General features: G+C 38.9%; 1 protein-coding gene across 1 annotated transcript in view; it reads right to left on the bottom strand.

The window, feature by feature from the left end:
• MTMR10 (myotubularin related protein 10) overlaps positions 1 to 16635 on the bottom strand; it is a 35740-nt gene that overhangs the window by 16912 nt on the left and 2193 nt on the right. The window contains exons 3-5 of the mRNA XM_033070811.1: positions 5247 to 5383; positions 4065 to 4137; positions 2880 to 3022 (exon numbers count right to left, since the gene is read on the bottom strand). Of these exons, the coding sequence (XP_032926702.1) occupies positions 2880 to 3022; positions 4065 to 4137; positions 5247 to 5383 (353 nt within the window). The remainder of the gene's footprint in view (positions 1 to 2879; positions 3023 to 4064; positions 4138 to 5246; positions 5384 to 16635) is intronic.

The following is a 16635-nucleotide window of genomic DNA, read 5'->3' as shown; positions in this document are numbered from 1 at the left end:
CTTCCTCCCACACCCATCTGGCTTTCCTTCCTTTGGAGACTCTATCGCTTTATTTTAGAGACAAAACAAAATGAAACTGCAAAACAGTGGTGAGTGCAAATTTCCATTTCTTCTATTTTTCCTTAACACTTGTTTCCCAAACATCCACTAATGAAAACAAGGAAGAAAGTATTTACCTGGCTGACTAATGCTGAGACAGTATTTTATGAGCATGTATTGGCTGCAATGAGTACTGAGGACTTTTTTCTAACAGAACTGATTTTTAAAACTTCCCCATAATAATCTACTAGAAAATAAATTAATATGATCTCACAATGTTTCTGCTTAAAGGCAAAGAAAAACACCTCTGAAAGTTCTGCCAACATCACCCATGTGTCTGTGTGTAGCCAAGTTTGTCAGATTGTCTACATCTGAAGCCTGCTTTCAAACTTGGATCCTTCTTTTCACAGCATCCAAAGAGATCCTTAGAAAGAGGATCCTTCCAAGATCCTCAAAGAGAGATTTGGAATAATCTCTATTCTACTAAGGCAGTTTAATAAGTTATTCTCCCTTAGTAAGTTATTATGCCCTGTTCAGCAAATAGAGACACTTCCTTAGGAATAGATTACACTCTTTGCCAACACCAATTTATGTCAATGGATGTTGCTGAGTATTTCCAGTACGTGCAAGGAACTATGCTTGAAACAAATTACTTAACTGCATAAAGTTAGCATCTGTTGTCTTTCTAACTACTCCATATATTCAAAGCTCGTTTTGAAACATTAATTGCCATGGGTTTTTATTTAACTATTGCTCTAAACAGAACATTTGCGATCATCTGGCAATGAGACATTTATACTCCTGTATTTTGAAATGCATATTTTTGTGGGTAGATATTTTGTTTTGACCTACCAAGGCTTTATTTATAGAGTGCTACTCCTGTGTATTACTAAGATGACATTTAATTACAGCCTGATCTAATCTTGGCAAGTCTGAAGAGAAAGGTGGACCAGGTGATGACGTCCACAGGCCCCTCCATCCATGGTCAATCCTCTCCTATGGTACTCTCCCAGTCAGATAGCAATGCACCCTCAGCCCAAGAGCAGGCTTCCCCTCACATCAAAACTCAGTTACACTTCAAGTCTTGGTCTTCCCTACAAAAGTTATGCACACACAGTTATTTCCAAGTAGGCAGCTACCAAATTTTTCTTGTACAAACAGTTGGATGTAAATATAGATTAAAGAGGTCCTTCAGAATTTTAAGGAGGTCTGATCCTCGTCTTCTGTTTTTAAACATTAGGACACCCTTGCTAATATGTAATACCTGAAGGGCAGGAACAGAAACCAGATAAAATCTTTCCATACTGTGGTGCCAGCATGCCATGTAAATGTCAGAAAGAACAAAACAACTCTATTCAATATACTGTGTAAGATCACTACAGATGTGTTCACCAGCATCCCAAAATAATTTACAGTAATTTCACGATTATAAACTGCAGAGCTGGCTCAGCAGTTCCCGGTCACTAACTGCACACACACTTATGCCTGGGCAGATGGTCCTTGGGACTTACAGGGCTAAACTCAAACCTGATCCTACTGACAAGGGGAATTGTTAAGCTCCGAGAGCAAAGTGGGTCACTCGTTACGAAACGCCGGCTGTGGCAGCCGCAGAGGCCCGGGGAGCAGGAGCAGCGCGGGGACACCGCGCCGGGAACACGCTCCCACCCTGCAGCGCGGCTCGGCTGGGCTGGGGCAGCCAAACGGCACAGCCCCGCCGCACAGCCACCTGCGGCAACGCGGCCCACAGGTGGGCCAGGAAGGAAACCCCACAGGTGGGCCAGGAAGGAAACCCCACAGGTGGGCCAGGAAGGAAATCTCTGCGGATGTACAGACACAAGTACCATAATTTCACGCGTATAATTTTGGTCCGAACCCAAAAGTGCACCTTATACCCCAGAGTGTCTTATATATGGACAAAGTTGGGGAATTTGCCAACCTGGAAGCGCGAGCCGAGCCGCGGCGGGCACGGGGACCGAGCCGCGCCAGCCAGTGCCGGGGTGGGCGGGAGTGCCAGAGCCCACACACAGGGAGGGCACCTGGGGCTGTGTTTAAAGGCTACACCAATCTGTGAAAAATGTTTACAAATTAAGCACCTGCCAGTAAACCCTGTGATCATGTGATTCCGTTACTAATTCTTTACTTTGTTGCGCGCGGATCCTTGCTGCAAAAAAAAAAATTGCACCTTATAGTACGGTGTGCCTTGTATATGGACAAAGTGCGGAAATTTGCCGGTACCCGGAAGTGCGCCTTATACTCCAGTGCACCTTATACTCATGAAATTACTGTTATTCCTCCTGTCAAAAGGTGTAAAGCCTTTGCTAACAACACGTTGATAAAGAGCCCAGGTTCACGGAAATTGGACAAAATGGTGATTGCAAGGGTTTGCTGGAGAACCTGTGTGACACCATCAAGGATATCTTTAAGGCAGTACACTCAACCTCTGGGTAAATTAAGTCATGACTTTCAGAAAATGTATCAAAGCTTCAAATATTTTCCATAAAAATACAAACATCTGTTGTACAGCTGCAGTGCAACATCCTGATTCTAGTTCTTTAAAAGATTTATTTAATAAAATAATAACTTTTAAGAGTACATAAGATATGACAAGAAATACTGGTTTGCCTTATAAGATACTAAACACTTAGTACATTACATGAAATTTTTTCCCTGATAGATTTTACTCTAAATATCTAGATATTCTCCAGTAACAGAATGTGAATAATTTGCAATTCTTCCCCCCATTTCTCTATCAAAACTTAATAATACAAACTGTTCTTATGAGCACAGTTGTTGCTATATGTAATGTTACAAGGCAGGAATTCATTACAAGATAATAATACCTTTTTTGCACTTTCAGGGCCTGCTTCATCAAAACGAAATCTGACAATACGGAAGTCTTTGCAATAAATTATTAATTCAGTTGGATTAAATTTAAGTTTTTGGTTGGGACCAAGGACCTTCTGTTTCCTCTTGGTGTCGTTCACTGCAAAGAAGAAACGAATTCATTGGTTTGACTGTTCTGTAAGGAAACACAAGATTGGCTCAAACAGATACAGTAATGTTGCTACCTGAAGTTTTTTACTTATTGGCACACTTTGATTCAGGGAGAAAATCTGTTAACTTCCTGTCAGAAAAAGCTTATGTTTCACAAAATTTAGGGTAAACCTCATGTTTTATAAAAGCGGCAACAAATGTGGGCCAGTGCAAGACAACATAACAGGTCAATAGCACCTCTTTGTTGTAAAAAAATAGCATTTCTTCATCATGTTGTTCCTCAGAAACACATTAATCTTTTCATAGTGATTACAACCAACTTCGGGCATTGAAAATTTAAAACCAATAATTTAGATTAGCAAAAGTCAGAAAACCAAATATTTAACAGCCCATGTAATAAAAAAAATTTGAAAAATTATCACTTTTATGAAATTTTACAGTAACAAGATAAGAACTATTCTTAACAAATACTCTAAAGAATCCAACAAATCAAAACCTGGTTCTTCACAAGAAGCATTTTGTTTCTTCAGATTAAGATGTTGATTGCCATTTGCAGATTTTTGGAGATCACCAGCTATTAACTTGCTAATTATTAGAGAGGGTTGAAAACTACAGCATTTCTCTTGTCAGAAATCCTGGCTATGTCTAACTGTATAAGTTATGTGCTTTTTGCAATCTAGTGTATTTTGGTGGCAGAGATTCAGATGATTCAATGTAAAAATGTTGCTAACAAAATTTTCTACTGCTATAACATGTCTCTCCTACAACACCTGTTGATTCAGCATGGTAGTTACAAAGTCTATAAGATAAAGACCCAACTAAGTCTCCTGCATGGCACCTCAACATTTATTCAGCATTTGAGGCTTTTATCCTAATTTTAAACAAACCAAATACTTAAATAGGGAAGATTAAGAAGATTAATGACATAAAACCTCAAGTGTCAACAGTTCTGCAGAACTTAACAGGCAGGTATCAGTTTTGTACTGAGTAAAAACGAAGCGTGTCATTATACTTATCTATTTTTTACATACCTGTGACAATCTGCTCAATGCATGTGAGTGGGACATCATGTTCACCAAGGAGGAGGTTTTTATAATGGAATTTCTGAAAGACATGGACCCACAACCATTAATTGCAGTTCTGCAGTTTGCAACCAGATATACAGCACGACTCTGAAGAAACTACGATAAAAATCAGGCATGCCTAGGCTTTTCTGACAGGTATCACCCTTGCTGATTCCCAGGTAATTAGAGGCTGCTGAACTGCACATGCAGCAGTTTAGAAACATCAGTGGAATATGCAGAATAACCTCCCTATTTGCACATTTGAATTTACTGAATTAGTATCAAAAATTACTGTTAGAAATCCAAAACAATTTGAAGTATAGAAGATGCGTATATATACATATATATGTGGAATATATATATGAAATATAAGAACTCTCCAATTATTATTAGTTTTGTAAGCATAGAAAGAAAAAAAATATTAATTCTACTTTCAGGGACAAGTTTCGATAACTACTTCGTGCCAAAAATCAACTTTTTGAAGTAGTGTTGGCCAATCTTCTTAACCATTACTGAATAAGCATCTATTTACTTTCAGAGCTTTGCATATCTTTAGCTAATGTAACATTTTCTTTAAAAGTCCCAAATGGAAGTGCAAACTCTACTGAAAATAACATGCAGCTCACTACTTGGATTTCCAGTGTTGTGTGCTGTGCAAAAACTGATCATGGTTTTGAATGTCATAAATTCTGCCTTGACAAAGCAGAATTCTCCCCTCTTCTTGTTCCTTCATCTACAATGAAAACTCATCATGGTTCCTTTGCCCTCATTCAGTAATACCAGTAAAACTCTACCACATGAAGAGCTCTGCTGATCTGACACTTGTCTAGTCTAAGGGACATTTGCAAACAGCTCCTGCAGACAGTGAGCAGGAACACATCTGTGTATAATTCCTGCTTTGCCTTGGTAAAGCCACTTCCCAGAGAAGCCTCCATACATGACAGAATGGAGCTGGATGTACTTCTGTACAAATTTTCTCTTATTCTGATATGAATGGGTGGAATAGCAACACATTCCGAGCAGGACAGTGGAACTTCATCCTGTAGCCTGCTTAGAAGGTATCCTTTTATATCTGATATGAGACAGATTGACTGTGTGAATAATTTCACTTATCACATTCACTGTGCACCCATGTGAGCAATAACCAACCTGCAGTGGCATTGGATCATCCGTGATAAAGGAAATCTTGAAGTTAGTGCAAACCAACTTGCCCCACAGATCATACTGGCTTGTGTCTGTTGCAATGCACTTTCTCACAAAATTTACTTCGTTCACCACAATTTCACCTAAAACAGAAGAAAGGGAGGGGAAAGGAGAAGCCTATATAAATTCTGTAGGTACAACAATTCTAAGTCTGTGGTACCAAGGAACCTCTAACTCTTTACTGGTTTCAAGTGATCTGCCTCTTCTGGGTAAACATGGAGTTTAACTAACACCACTCCAGGGAAAAAATCTACTGTTCCAAAATGGACAAATGTGTAGTAGTTAAAATAAAACCCAAAACCAACAAAAACAATCAACCAGCTTAAAATGAAAAACAAAACAAACCTCAAACAACAAAATCCAAAAGAAGCCCCACAAGAAACCCAACCCACAGTCAAACCCAACAAAACCATGGCACACCACTTCCCTTAGATACAGAAATAAAGATCTGCAATTCTCCACTATTAAAAATTCATTGGTTTGACAACACTGTCCTTTAAACAAGCATTCATTCCTGTACTTCAGCTAGTGTTTATTTTAAAAACTGAAATTAGTTGACTATTGTTAAGTACTTCACAGAGTTTTATGAACTTTCTGAATTCGGAATCATCAGGCCACATCACATTTTGCATTTATAAAGACATTTTCAGGTGAATTCAAAAAACAGAACACAAAAATATTTCCAACTTTTTACTCTGACTGTCTAATGAAGGAGACATTTTCTTGGTTTCCTCCATAAAACAGAAGATTCAAATGAAGAAAAAAAATTGTGCTAATTGTTCTGGCATAAGCTATAAAATAAAAAAGCATATATGCAAATGAGATTGAGGACCATTTGAAAAGGAAATCCCTACACAAAGTGATACTTTTCAGTTCCACAGCCAACAGTTCCGAAAGCTAAACAGTAACTCTTCCTTCAGTAATCTAACTTGGTAATTCCTTTTATTCCTGTACAGGGCTTTCACTTCTGTCATCAGATCAACTACCTCCCTGCTGCTGCTGTCTACCATAAATAGCATGGGAGTACAAGCGTGTTCCAAGAAAAGTGTAATTTCATATTGCCTCTGAGATTTTGCTGAGAAGAAACCAAGAACTAAAGACTGCTGAAGCCTAATCATGCCTGCTCGTAATAGGTTTGGCATGTTTAGTCCCAGTTGCCCGAAATGCCATCTCAGTCATGTTCTGCATGGAAACAGCTCTTCAGGCAGCTGTGCTGGCAGGAACCAGTTACTGTGTGTCCAAGGAGTATAACCACAGCCCGGAATAAATTCCCCATATCCCCAGCTGTAGAGCAGGTCTTTTCCTCAGGTGGTTATCACTGCAGCCAGACCTTGAAAGGACTGCCTTTAGTGTCCCAGACACTTGAAAGAAATGCACCTTGTGCTGTCTCAAGGCCCAGTCCATGCACAAGCTCCTCATCTGAGCCATTTCACTCAGCTGTCCTGCTGCTGCTGCTCTTGCCTGATATGATCAAGGATCTGCCTGGAAGTCACTAAGAGCAGCAGCAGCATCTCTGATTTTGGCTCAGTTGTTCAGCGGTAAAAATATCTTGGTCTAAGTCTGTAGCCTTGAGCTGTCAAAATTATGATCTGTGTTCTGGGACTGTTTGAAGATGTGAGGAGACAAGTTTCATTGACCTGTGTTACCATACACATGAATATTCTATGTCAGAAGCGGCAGGAACTGTGAAAATGTCTATAAACAGATCTCCTGGAGCTTTAAAGTCTTTCCTCAAACAGTGCTAAAATATGCTTAAATAAGCTTTTGAATATGAAAATAAAAAATCTGATTCTGACAGCTTCAGTACAAATAGTTAAAAGCTCATCCAAGTCCATGCAGCTGAAAACAATATCTTATAACGGGGTACATGAGAATGACAGGCCCTACTTCTGTTAAATATTGCAATGAAAATGTTTCAATTCTTAGCATGGTCTGGCCTGAAACTTCTTAATGCCCAGCATTTCTTCAAATAATCTATTTACTTAAATGACTGCAAAAGCTCTAACCATTTATTGAGGTAATTTCTCCTCAGTGCTGGTATTAAGTCTTCAACTATTCAACGTGAAGTTCTAAGTCACTTTCTGTGTATGAAGGAAAACAACCTCCTCACAAACTGAGTTTGAAGTAATTTTTATTCCTCTCTCTCTGTATTGCCAGTGTATCACAGCATTTTAAATAAAAAAATACGGAGAGCTAAATACACCATGAAATGAAATGCAACTTCCATAGCTTTTTTTTTGGTAACAGTCACTTATCTGTTACCAAGCATAATATTTTTTTACTGTCACATAGGAGACACTTCTAAAAGCAAATTACTATTACCAACTATTTCAGTACTTCATTACTTTGATGTAAGCAAACAGTAATGAAATACGTTCACACATCTTCAATTTGAATTTACTACAGTTTAAAACATGCCTGCTACATCATTCTCTTTCCAAAGCCAGTCCTTTTTACTTCCCTCCTCCATTCCTCACAATTGTGTGGCTACACTGCAACATGTTTATTCTAATCCTATTTTAGTGGAACTGCATTTAGTTTCATTTCATCCAACAGAAACACATTCTGGATTTTCTGGCCTAGATTATCTTCTGTTCTCAGGTTTACAGCCCTAACATAGAACTGTCCATTTTGAACCTAAGGATTAAGGTAGGGCAGGACAGGGAGTGTGTGCACACCAACTTCAGCTGAAGCATGAGAAAGCTTGCAAATTTAATAGATGCAGTTTTCAAACATTTCTAGAAATTGATTTTCTTTTTCCTGAGATGCAGGTTTGGAATTTTACATGATCCATCTTTTATCCCTCATTTGGACATCTATAATGAGCAATATAAAAAGGAGCAAACCATTCAAAATTAAAATGTAGGAAAGTAGATAAACAACATGAGTAGTAAGTGCAGGACTTGCACAATGAACCCTTCTTGTATTTGTAGTTGAGTAGGTGATTTCTCCTATACAAGACAACAACAGAGCTATTCAGAGATATTACACTGCACATTTCTACAATGTAGCTGCTGCTTTTTTCCAGTAAACAGTCACAAGCTGTTCCAGACACGGAACAGCAGTCAACACTTCCATGTGACTCCAAGAGTCAAAGAATGATCTCAAGAGACAAGAGCAGTTTGTTTAAACTTTGACAGGAAACCCAAAGAGAAATTACAGGTTGCCACCCTTACATATTGCAAAAATAACAGGAGATACTGAAGGATCTATCTATCTAATACACCCTCCACCTAACAGCCTCAAAAACAGTTAAACTTCAGAAAAATTCTGCTAAATCTTCCAAAAGCACAGGCAATGTGACTGGTTCATAGTTTGGATGTTAGGAAATCCACGGTATTTATCTGACCCACCATAATGTATAACCCACTACAATGCGAACAGAAAGCAGGCAGCAGAGCCTGGGACTCGTGGGAGCTGGGAGAGGCAGGACTAACCGTGCTGAGCCCAGGGATCAGCGGGAGGGAGCCCTGGATACACAGCTGTGCTCTCCCCCAGCCTGCAGCCGCACCGCTCTGCACCAGCATGGGCAGCAACTCGGCTCCTCAAAATCTGAAACACAGGCCCTTTAACCTCCCAAAATAAAGGATGTTCTACATCATTTTCACTACAATATTTTTGTAACTTTTGGTGCCCTCCCTCACAGGATCAAGTTTAATTTTTTTTGTTTATCTTATAAAGGTAGCAATTTGTAATTTTCAGGGAAGAAGGCTGATTTGAGTAGCATCAAGGACCTTACTAATGCAGGAGGTGATACAGACTAAACAGTTTTCAACAACTCTAACACTGGCTGAACACAGCAATGTTGCACAATTAAAGGAACTGACCACTATTTCCTATATACAGACACACAGATCAGTACACAGAGATATGGAGCATGGCACACATACATATATACACATCTTAAATGCTAACAAGCAGTATTTTTATCACATTAAAAGCCTGATACTTGCTAGAGGCAATGAATGGCTGAAATCACACCCCATAAATTAATAATGCAAATCCTACAAGCTCATTAAGTTTGTAGGTACCCAACCTGCTGCTAAGGGAAATATCCCAATGCTGTACTAGAAGCATAAGAATAGATTTATCAGCATAAACTTTCTTTAATGGGCATTGAAGCTCTATGGATATGTTTAATGTCTAATAAACACAAGCATAACAGAGGTTATTAAATACTTTATACAGTCATGTAATTTCTACCTAAATCCATTAAAAAATAGCACCTGAATGCACTTAAGAAACTGAACTCCTGTTACAATACTGATAGTGACTACACCCAAGTAAGACAACAGAAAACCAGCTTGTTTATGTGAAAAATAGTCTTAGAAGCTCACAACGGAAAAGCTCAAGTTAATTCAAGTAGCCATTTAACCACATCAAGAATGCACAATAATGAGTTCACTTGTAAAATATTTGGCAAATAATTAACTTTCAGAAATTCTCAAGTAAGAATTTCCAATAAAAACTTCATTAATAAGTAACTGAAATCTACAACATTTTTGTCCCTTTATCAGCTCTCCTGTGGAGACAATACCCAAATTGTATGAGTTTATTAGTATGCACCAAGCATTTAGATGTAAATGTCTCTAATCCACTTCTAAATGAATCTTGTGTTCAGTGTGCTCAGGCACTTCCAAACTTAAAAAAAAAATAGTTTTTATTGGCTCATGAAATAATTATCTTTGATCTATTTTCTGATTTTCATGAGCAGTTAACAAGGTTATTTCAAAAGGACAGCTCAATTCCGTGATTACTAGGGAATGAGAAACAATTTGCATTAATTTTTAACAGGAGAACCTGAGATTTCTACCAAAGAACAGCTCCGACTACTGCTTGGAGAGTGGTGTGTTATAAATGCACAGCACCAAAAGAGCTTGCTTTGCCAGTCTTACTACAAAATTGTTATTAAAATATCATATATGAATATTTTAGTTTCTCTAGTGTGCTAAGAGAAAAGAGCTTTAGATTAATTTTTACATGTTCAGTAAAGGAAAAAGTAGCAAAAAAATAAAGGCTTCCTGGTAAGTCTTCAAAGATCTCTGAGTGTTTCCCATGCACAATAACAAGACTAAAATCAGTATTTGCCCAGTAATGGCTAATCATTATGAACATTGGAAAAAAAAAACCAAAAAACAAAAAAACCCAAACCAACCAAATAAAAAAACCCTCAAAAAACCAAACCAAACTCACTCACATCTGGGACCTGACAACTAGGATGGGATGCTCCACAAAAGCTCTCCCCACATCTCAAACTGCAGTGAAGGACACGAGAACAAAGAGTATGCAACAAACAACAGAAGTTCAGATGGCAAGAAGGGAACATCCGTCAGGAGCAGAGCTCTCATTATCAAACAGATCAAAAACAAAGTATTGCAGCAAACTAAAAACCTGCTTACAGAGTTAATCCAGGGACTTGTATTATTGCTAAAATTGAAGGAGTTCCATATTTAATATTCACTTCCACCTCAAGCCCTGTGCTGCCACTGCCATTTATGACAGACTTTGTTAGTCACATCAGAGAACTGATCCAGTTAAAAATGGATTTTTTCTTCCTTTTTTGTCAGTTCAAATTTCACCTGAATTAGCTCTAATCTGGCTTGTTCTTTGGTTGTACAAAAAAGCATCAGCACAAAGTAGTTAAGAACACACCTCTGTGCGAGAAAAACAGAATAATAAACAGCTACTGTTGGCATCTGTATGTATAGTTGGGCCAAATTAAAATATACTCTTATCACCAGAACCCCTCTAATAAGAGTTTTTAGCAAAGGTCATTATTCTGTAATGTGAAAACAGACAAGCCAGTCAGAAGAGAGTATTTGCACATTTTTATGTCTGGCTACATAAACTACAGATTCCCAAACCTTGCCTTTGCCTAAACAATATAATCAGTAACAATTTGAGAAGACTGAGATTTTCAGCTTGTTATTTTATAACTAGGTTGCCAATGCAAGTTACAGATGCTGAACTTCTAATGTACTACTGAGTCTTTGTTATATTATACAGGTTTGGCTTAACAAATAAATTAATACATTTGTTTAGAAATTAGTTTGGAATCAGTTCACTGAAGACTTGCTTCATTGGAAGAAAATATAATTGCCAAGAGACAAAACCCCCAGTAGCTTGGACAGATGACAATTCAGAATGTACTGGATTTTAATGGCTTGTAGCATTAAACCACACATGGGGCAAAGTAGGCAGAAACCAATTACTTTGCAACTTCTTTGCAAAAGGCACATGAAAAAACATTAAAATACTTAATTTTAAAATAGGCTCATCCTTCTAGCTTCAAGGAATTATTCCTATATTGGCCGATGGGTAATTTGTTACATACAGGAAATTATTTTTGCAGATGTTTACAAATATTAGAATATATTTCTAGTCAGAAGCTTTAAGAAATGCCTTTTATAACGAAAGGCAGGACAAAATTACTCCATCCAGTAAAATCCACTTCTGAGATTGTATCTGGTACTTAGATTCTGCATGCAGACTGCCCTTGTTGTACTTATGTCCTGCCAATCCTTAAAAAAAATCAAACCCAAACACAGAACAAGCAGTTAACTGAACTCAAACCACGCCTGAAAATTTATTTTGAGCCAAACAAACAAAAAAGTTGTAACAGAAAAGAGCACTTAGCATATACTTACTGTGACATCTCGTTCTAAATCTAAGTCAAATGTTTGGTTCATTTTTAAACTTCTTGCAGCACAAAAAAACTAGTTTGCAGAAACCTGTTGTTTCAGATTTCAAATCCTGAACTTGAAACTCTCATCACTTATATAAAACTTCTGGCACTCTTTGTATAGACAACAAAAAAAATTGGAACATCAACTTTAAAAAAGCTTTAGGGAACTGCAATCTTCTCCAAATTGTCATTCTGATCTTCTAATCTGACCACTCTTATATCTTGAAAATAATTTCATGTTCTTGTATAACAATGATTCCTGAAAACAAGTTGCAGCTACAAAGCTTTTTTGCTTCCTTTTTTATATCACATATTAATTTTAAAAACAAACATGAATTTTCACAGTAACATTTCAGTTTCAAATCAAAAACTTGATGCAGGGGAAAAACTCTAACTCTGAAATGATGTCTTATTCAGCTGCACAAGGAGGGAGCGGGCCTTGGCGAGCACCCACAACACTGGAAATGAGAACCAACAGCTCGGAGTGCTTTGGAACAGTGAGGAGCTGCCTTCAGGCAAGTTCTGTCCAGGTGCTATCAGCACTGAGGCTGTCGGTACTCACCAGCAACACATGCACATCCTTAACAGATCAGGCAATGCCTTCCTGAACATCTACACCTCACTCCAGAAATATCCTCGGGAAAAGGCAGTGACAGCACAGCACTTGCAACAACTAAACAAGCCCAGTTTTCCCTTGGAGGAATTACGGCAAAATGATTGCTAACAGCCTAGCAGGGCAGACCCGACACATCTCGGGGGTTACTCATTAACCTCATTACCCTGGCCCTGGCTCACACAATCCCCACCCTGCCCCCGGCCCCAGCCGGCACCGAGCACTCACTGCACTGCGTGGCTCTGCTCTCCAGCTCTGGGACACCACAGACCAAACAAAAATGCCAAGGAAGAGGTGCAGGGGTCCAGGGCAGTGAGAAAAGAACATACCTGGGGCACTAACGCGCAAGGGTGCCTCAATGAACAGTGGATTTCCCTCGCCTATCACATGATGTGTTGCAGCTGCTCTGGAACACATGACTCAATGTAATAAGGAATTGCAGAAAGCAGAAAAAAACAAAAAGCTGGGAGCTAACTTGCAAGAGAAACAGACTCCTCTAAAAGATCAAATCTTTCCATAATACAGTCTTAAAAGCCTCCCAAAATTAAATTTCTACAGTCACTTGCCTTTCAAAAGGCACATATATATAAAAAAGCTAACAAAAATCAAAAAAGTAGGTGGCAAAGTCAATCAGCATTATTAAATAAAAGCCGAATATATCCAATGGCAAAAAATCTTGAACACGATACATAATTCCACCTCAACAAAAAAACCCAAAAAAACCAGGAACTCAGCACAAACAAAAAATGTTCAGAATTCATCAAAAAGGTGATTACAGATATAGGAAACGTCCTTTTTAGGAGCAACTAAGACAATTAGGCTAAAGTGAAGGAAAACAAAGTGCACATATAACACAGGTCTCAAAATCACAACTTGCACGAGATGGAGGAACATGGCTTGATGTTTTCTGTGTCTTACAAGAACTAGGATTTATCCAAAGGAACTGGATAGTGGTAATTTCAGAAAAAAACAACTGAAAGGAGTTGTAACTGCTTAAAATTAAACCGTGGAACTTGTTACCACAAAGCTGTGGGTGATAAATGTTTACACAGCTATAGAAAGCAACTGCATAAATTCAAGTAAGACAAATCCAGCAAACGGAATTGAACATGGTAGCGTTGTTTCTGTGATACCCTGTGACTCCTCACTTGGGTGTCCCCATTAGGCTCCCGCAAGAGGAAAGTCCCCACGCCACATTCTCACATTCTGCAGGGAGGGCAGAGGAAGCAGTGGGAGTGTTGCTTGCCCTGCTGCCCTCTCCCTCCGCAGCCACCGGCAGGAGAGGTGACACCTGCCCGGCCCAGCCGAACCCGAGCCCTGCTGCTCAGCCCCCGCGGCTGTGACCACACACCGGTGACGGCTCTGGGGTTCACTTCTGCCCCTGACCACGAAACGGGGCAGACACGGCAGCCTGTGCATAACTGCTTTCAACAGCACTTCACCACCACTGCCTCCCACTACCCTTAGCATAAGCAAGCTTTACAGATAAAAACTATTCTAATTCAGTTTAGTCTATAATTTTATAACCATTTCTAGCCTTCTTGTAAAAACTTACAAGTAGCAACGACCATCTTAATCTACCAGCAAATTAGGATACTGAGCAAAAATTCGACTAATTCAAGTGGACATTAAGATTCAGGAGGCAAAATCCTTTCCTCAAACTCAATCAGATGCTCCACTGGTTACATAATCTGCAGCAGATTGCCCCGTGTGAGCAACAGGGAGGATCTGATTGGCTGTCCTCACCTAAACCACAACGTGGCACTGGTTCCAGTACAGACACCAGACTGTCCATTGTCCACCCCTGTATTGCACTTTGCCATTCACATTATGGAGACACACAGTCCACTTGTGCTGGACAGATTTTTTGAATGCTCAGGTTGATGACTCAAAAATGCCACAGACACAGTTAGGGAAAATAGGCCACAGCTGATCACCAGAACAAAACACACCTTCAGGTTTAATAACTTGAACTCCACACTCCCCTAAGGTACATAGACTAATTTCCTACCAGCCAGGCAAGGCACTTTCACAGACTGACTGGTAGACTACCCGCTATTTTTGTAATTTTCCACTTTGACATGCTTATAAAATCAGCAATGCACACAAAGGGGAAAAAAGTGAAACTGTTACAGAGGACAACTCAACTAATTCTGCAGAAACTCTCATTAACAGAGCTAACACTAGGAAAACAGAAGTGCAGAAAGAAAAAGAAAACATTTTTATAACTCCATCTCAAACCTGTCATGTGTTTTGCAATTAAATTACACCAAATCCTATAAAATTACTTGCTTTTCTCTACTGTGGTATCAGTGTTGTCCCTTACAACCAAAGGTTTTACTTGCTTTAAATTATACTTGCTCCTTTTCCCAATAAACACCTTCCTCAGGGCATACAGTTCCACAAAAACACAGGCTTTTGCTCCAAATTCTGATGAGATGCAGGCTCTGGGCTCCAGAGGAAACTTTCAAAACAAACTCTACAGGTTGAAAGTTGATTCCAATGATTTTTTTTTTTTTTTTAATAAAAACCACTTCATTTTCTAAGCAGATGTATTATTTCCTAGCCTATAACTCCTTGTCCTAACCTGCACTGCACAGAAATACAAGTTAAGACAGCAGGGTGTTCAGCTACTTTGGAATTAGTAAGCAAGCCACTCCCTCAGAGTTACTACGTTTTAGGAATCAAAAGCTTAATACAACCATTTGCAGGTTTTGGAAATTACTAGAGCCAGTACCAGCTTGTGCTGATGTAACTTAATTCCAAAAGAACTCCTTAAAAAACTCTTCTACTTAAAAAGGCACAACAAACATTCAGCCTCTCAGGTTTATCTCTGCTCCTGAGACCAAAAGCAATTTCACACAACTGTTAAGGATAGGATATTATGAATGCCATACCGAGATTGTATTTACAAGGAAGTGCAAGTCAGCCTTAATATAATTAAATTAGTTGGAATTTGGCCAGTAACTTGGGTTATGACAAATCCAAAAGCCAGTCTATCCAACAGTACAATGTGTACTTGTTTATGCACTTTTCTACAACACGGTTGATGACAGAAACAAAAAAAATGTGTTTAAGCTGGTGCTTAACTTCAAACAGGAAGAATTGCATTTAAGTAATTTTAAGTAAGTCACTCCTAACACCCTCCTAATTCTTACACAGAGTCATGAACAGGTTTTGTCAGAGCTACTCTGTGGCTATACAGAGCAGTAAATTTTGTCATTAAACAACTCAAAGTAATACCTTAGAATGATATGGAGGTGGAAATTTTAAGTCTGTGGTACACCATACTGTGGCTTCCACACAGCTTGGGGCAGCTCACTACCCATGTCCCAAAAGCCATCAAATGCTGACTTCAATGAGAGTGCAGGCAAGGAAAACAATGCAAGAGGGAATAAATACAAACCAGTCGAAAAAAAAATAAACCCAGTCAGCACCATTTTAAGAGTACTTGGGAGTTTCACAAATAGAGAATGAACCACAATGCAAAAAGTGACAGCACAGAAGTTACTTGTAACTGCTCATGGGCAGGTCCCACAGCAACACAAGACGTGCTAAGTTTTGAGCCATGCACTCTTGCACTGCCTTGCATTTGCTGTGGACTGTCTCAGAGAAAAACATGCAGCCCCTTCCCTGTGAGTCAAAGGCCTTGGATGAGTATCAACTGCAACATCATCAGTGAGACGCCAAGTGGTAAGTAGAAGCATAAAAACATAACTATTTCAAATATCAAGCAATCACAGCAATGTATTGGAAGACATGCCTCAAGCAAACTCTGCATTCTTTCATTTTCATGAAGAACATCAGGCAGTTGTTATTTACTCTTTCAGTTGAACCTTTTCCACAGTACTTCAGTCTCTTAGGTATCTCACCTGCCCCTATCACATATCAATTAGTACTGCTTAATGAGCAACAGACCCATGTAAAGCAGTGACAGAAATAATTTTTAAGAGTTGTTTATACCTACATCAGTGTGCGTGTAAATTCATATTTTTTAATATGCATTCTGAATACTAAGGAAAAAACTGTAGTATGAC

This window comes from Catharus ustulatus, chromosome 12 (assembly GCF_009819885.2).
Source record: "Catharus ustulatus isolate bCatUst1 chromosome 12, bCatUst1.pri.v2, whole genome shotgun sequence".
Taxonomy (NCBI): Eukaryota; Metazoa; Chordata; class Aves; order Passeriformes; family Turdidae; genus Catharus; species Catharus ustulatus.
The sequence above is the reverse complement of the archived record's forward strand: the minus strand, read 5'-3'. Positions and strand labels throughout refer to the sequence as shown.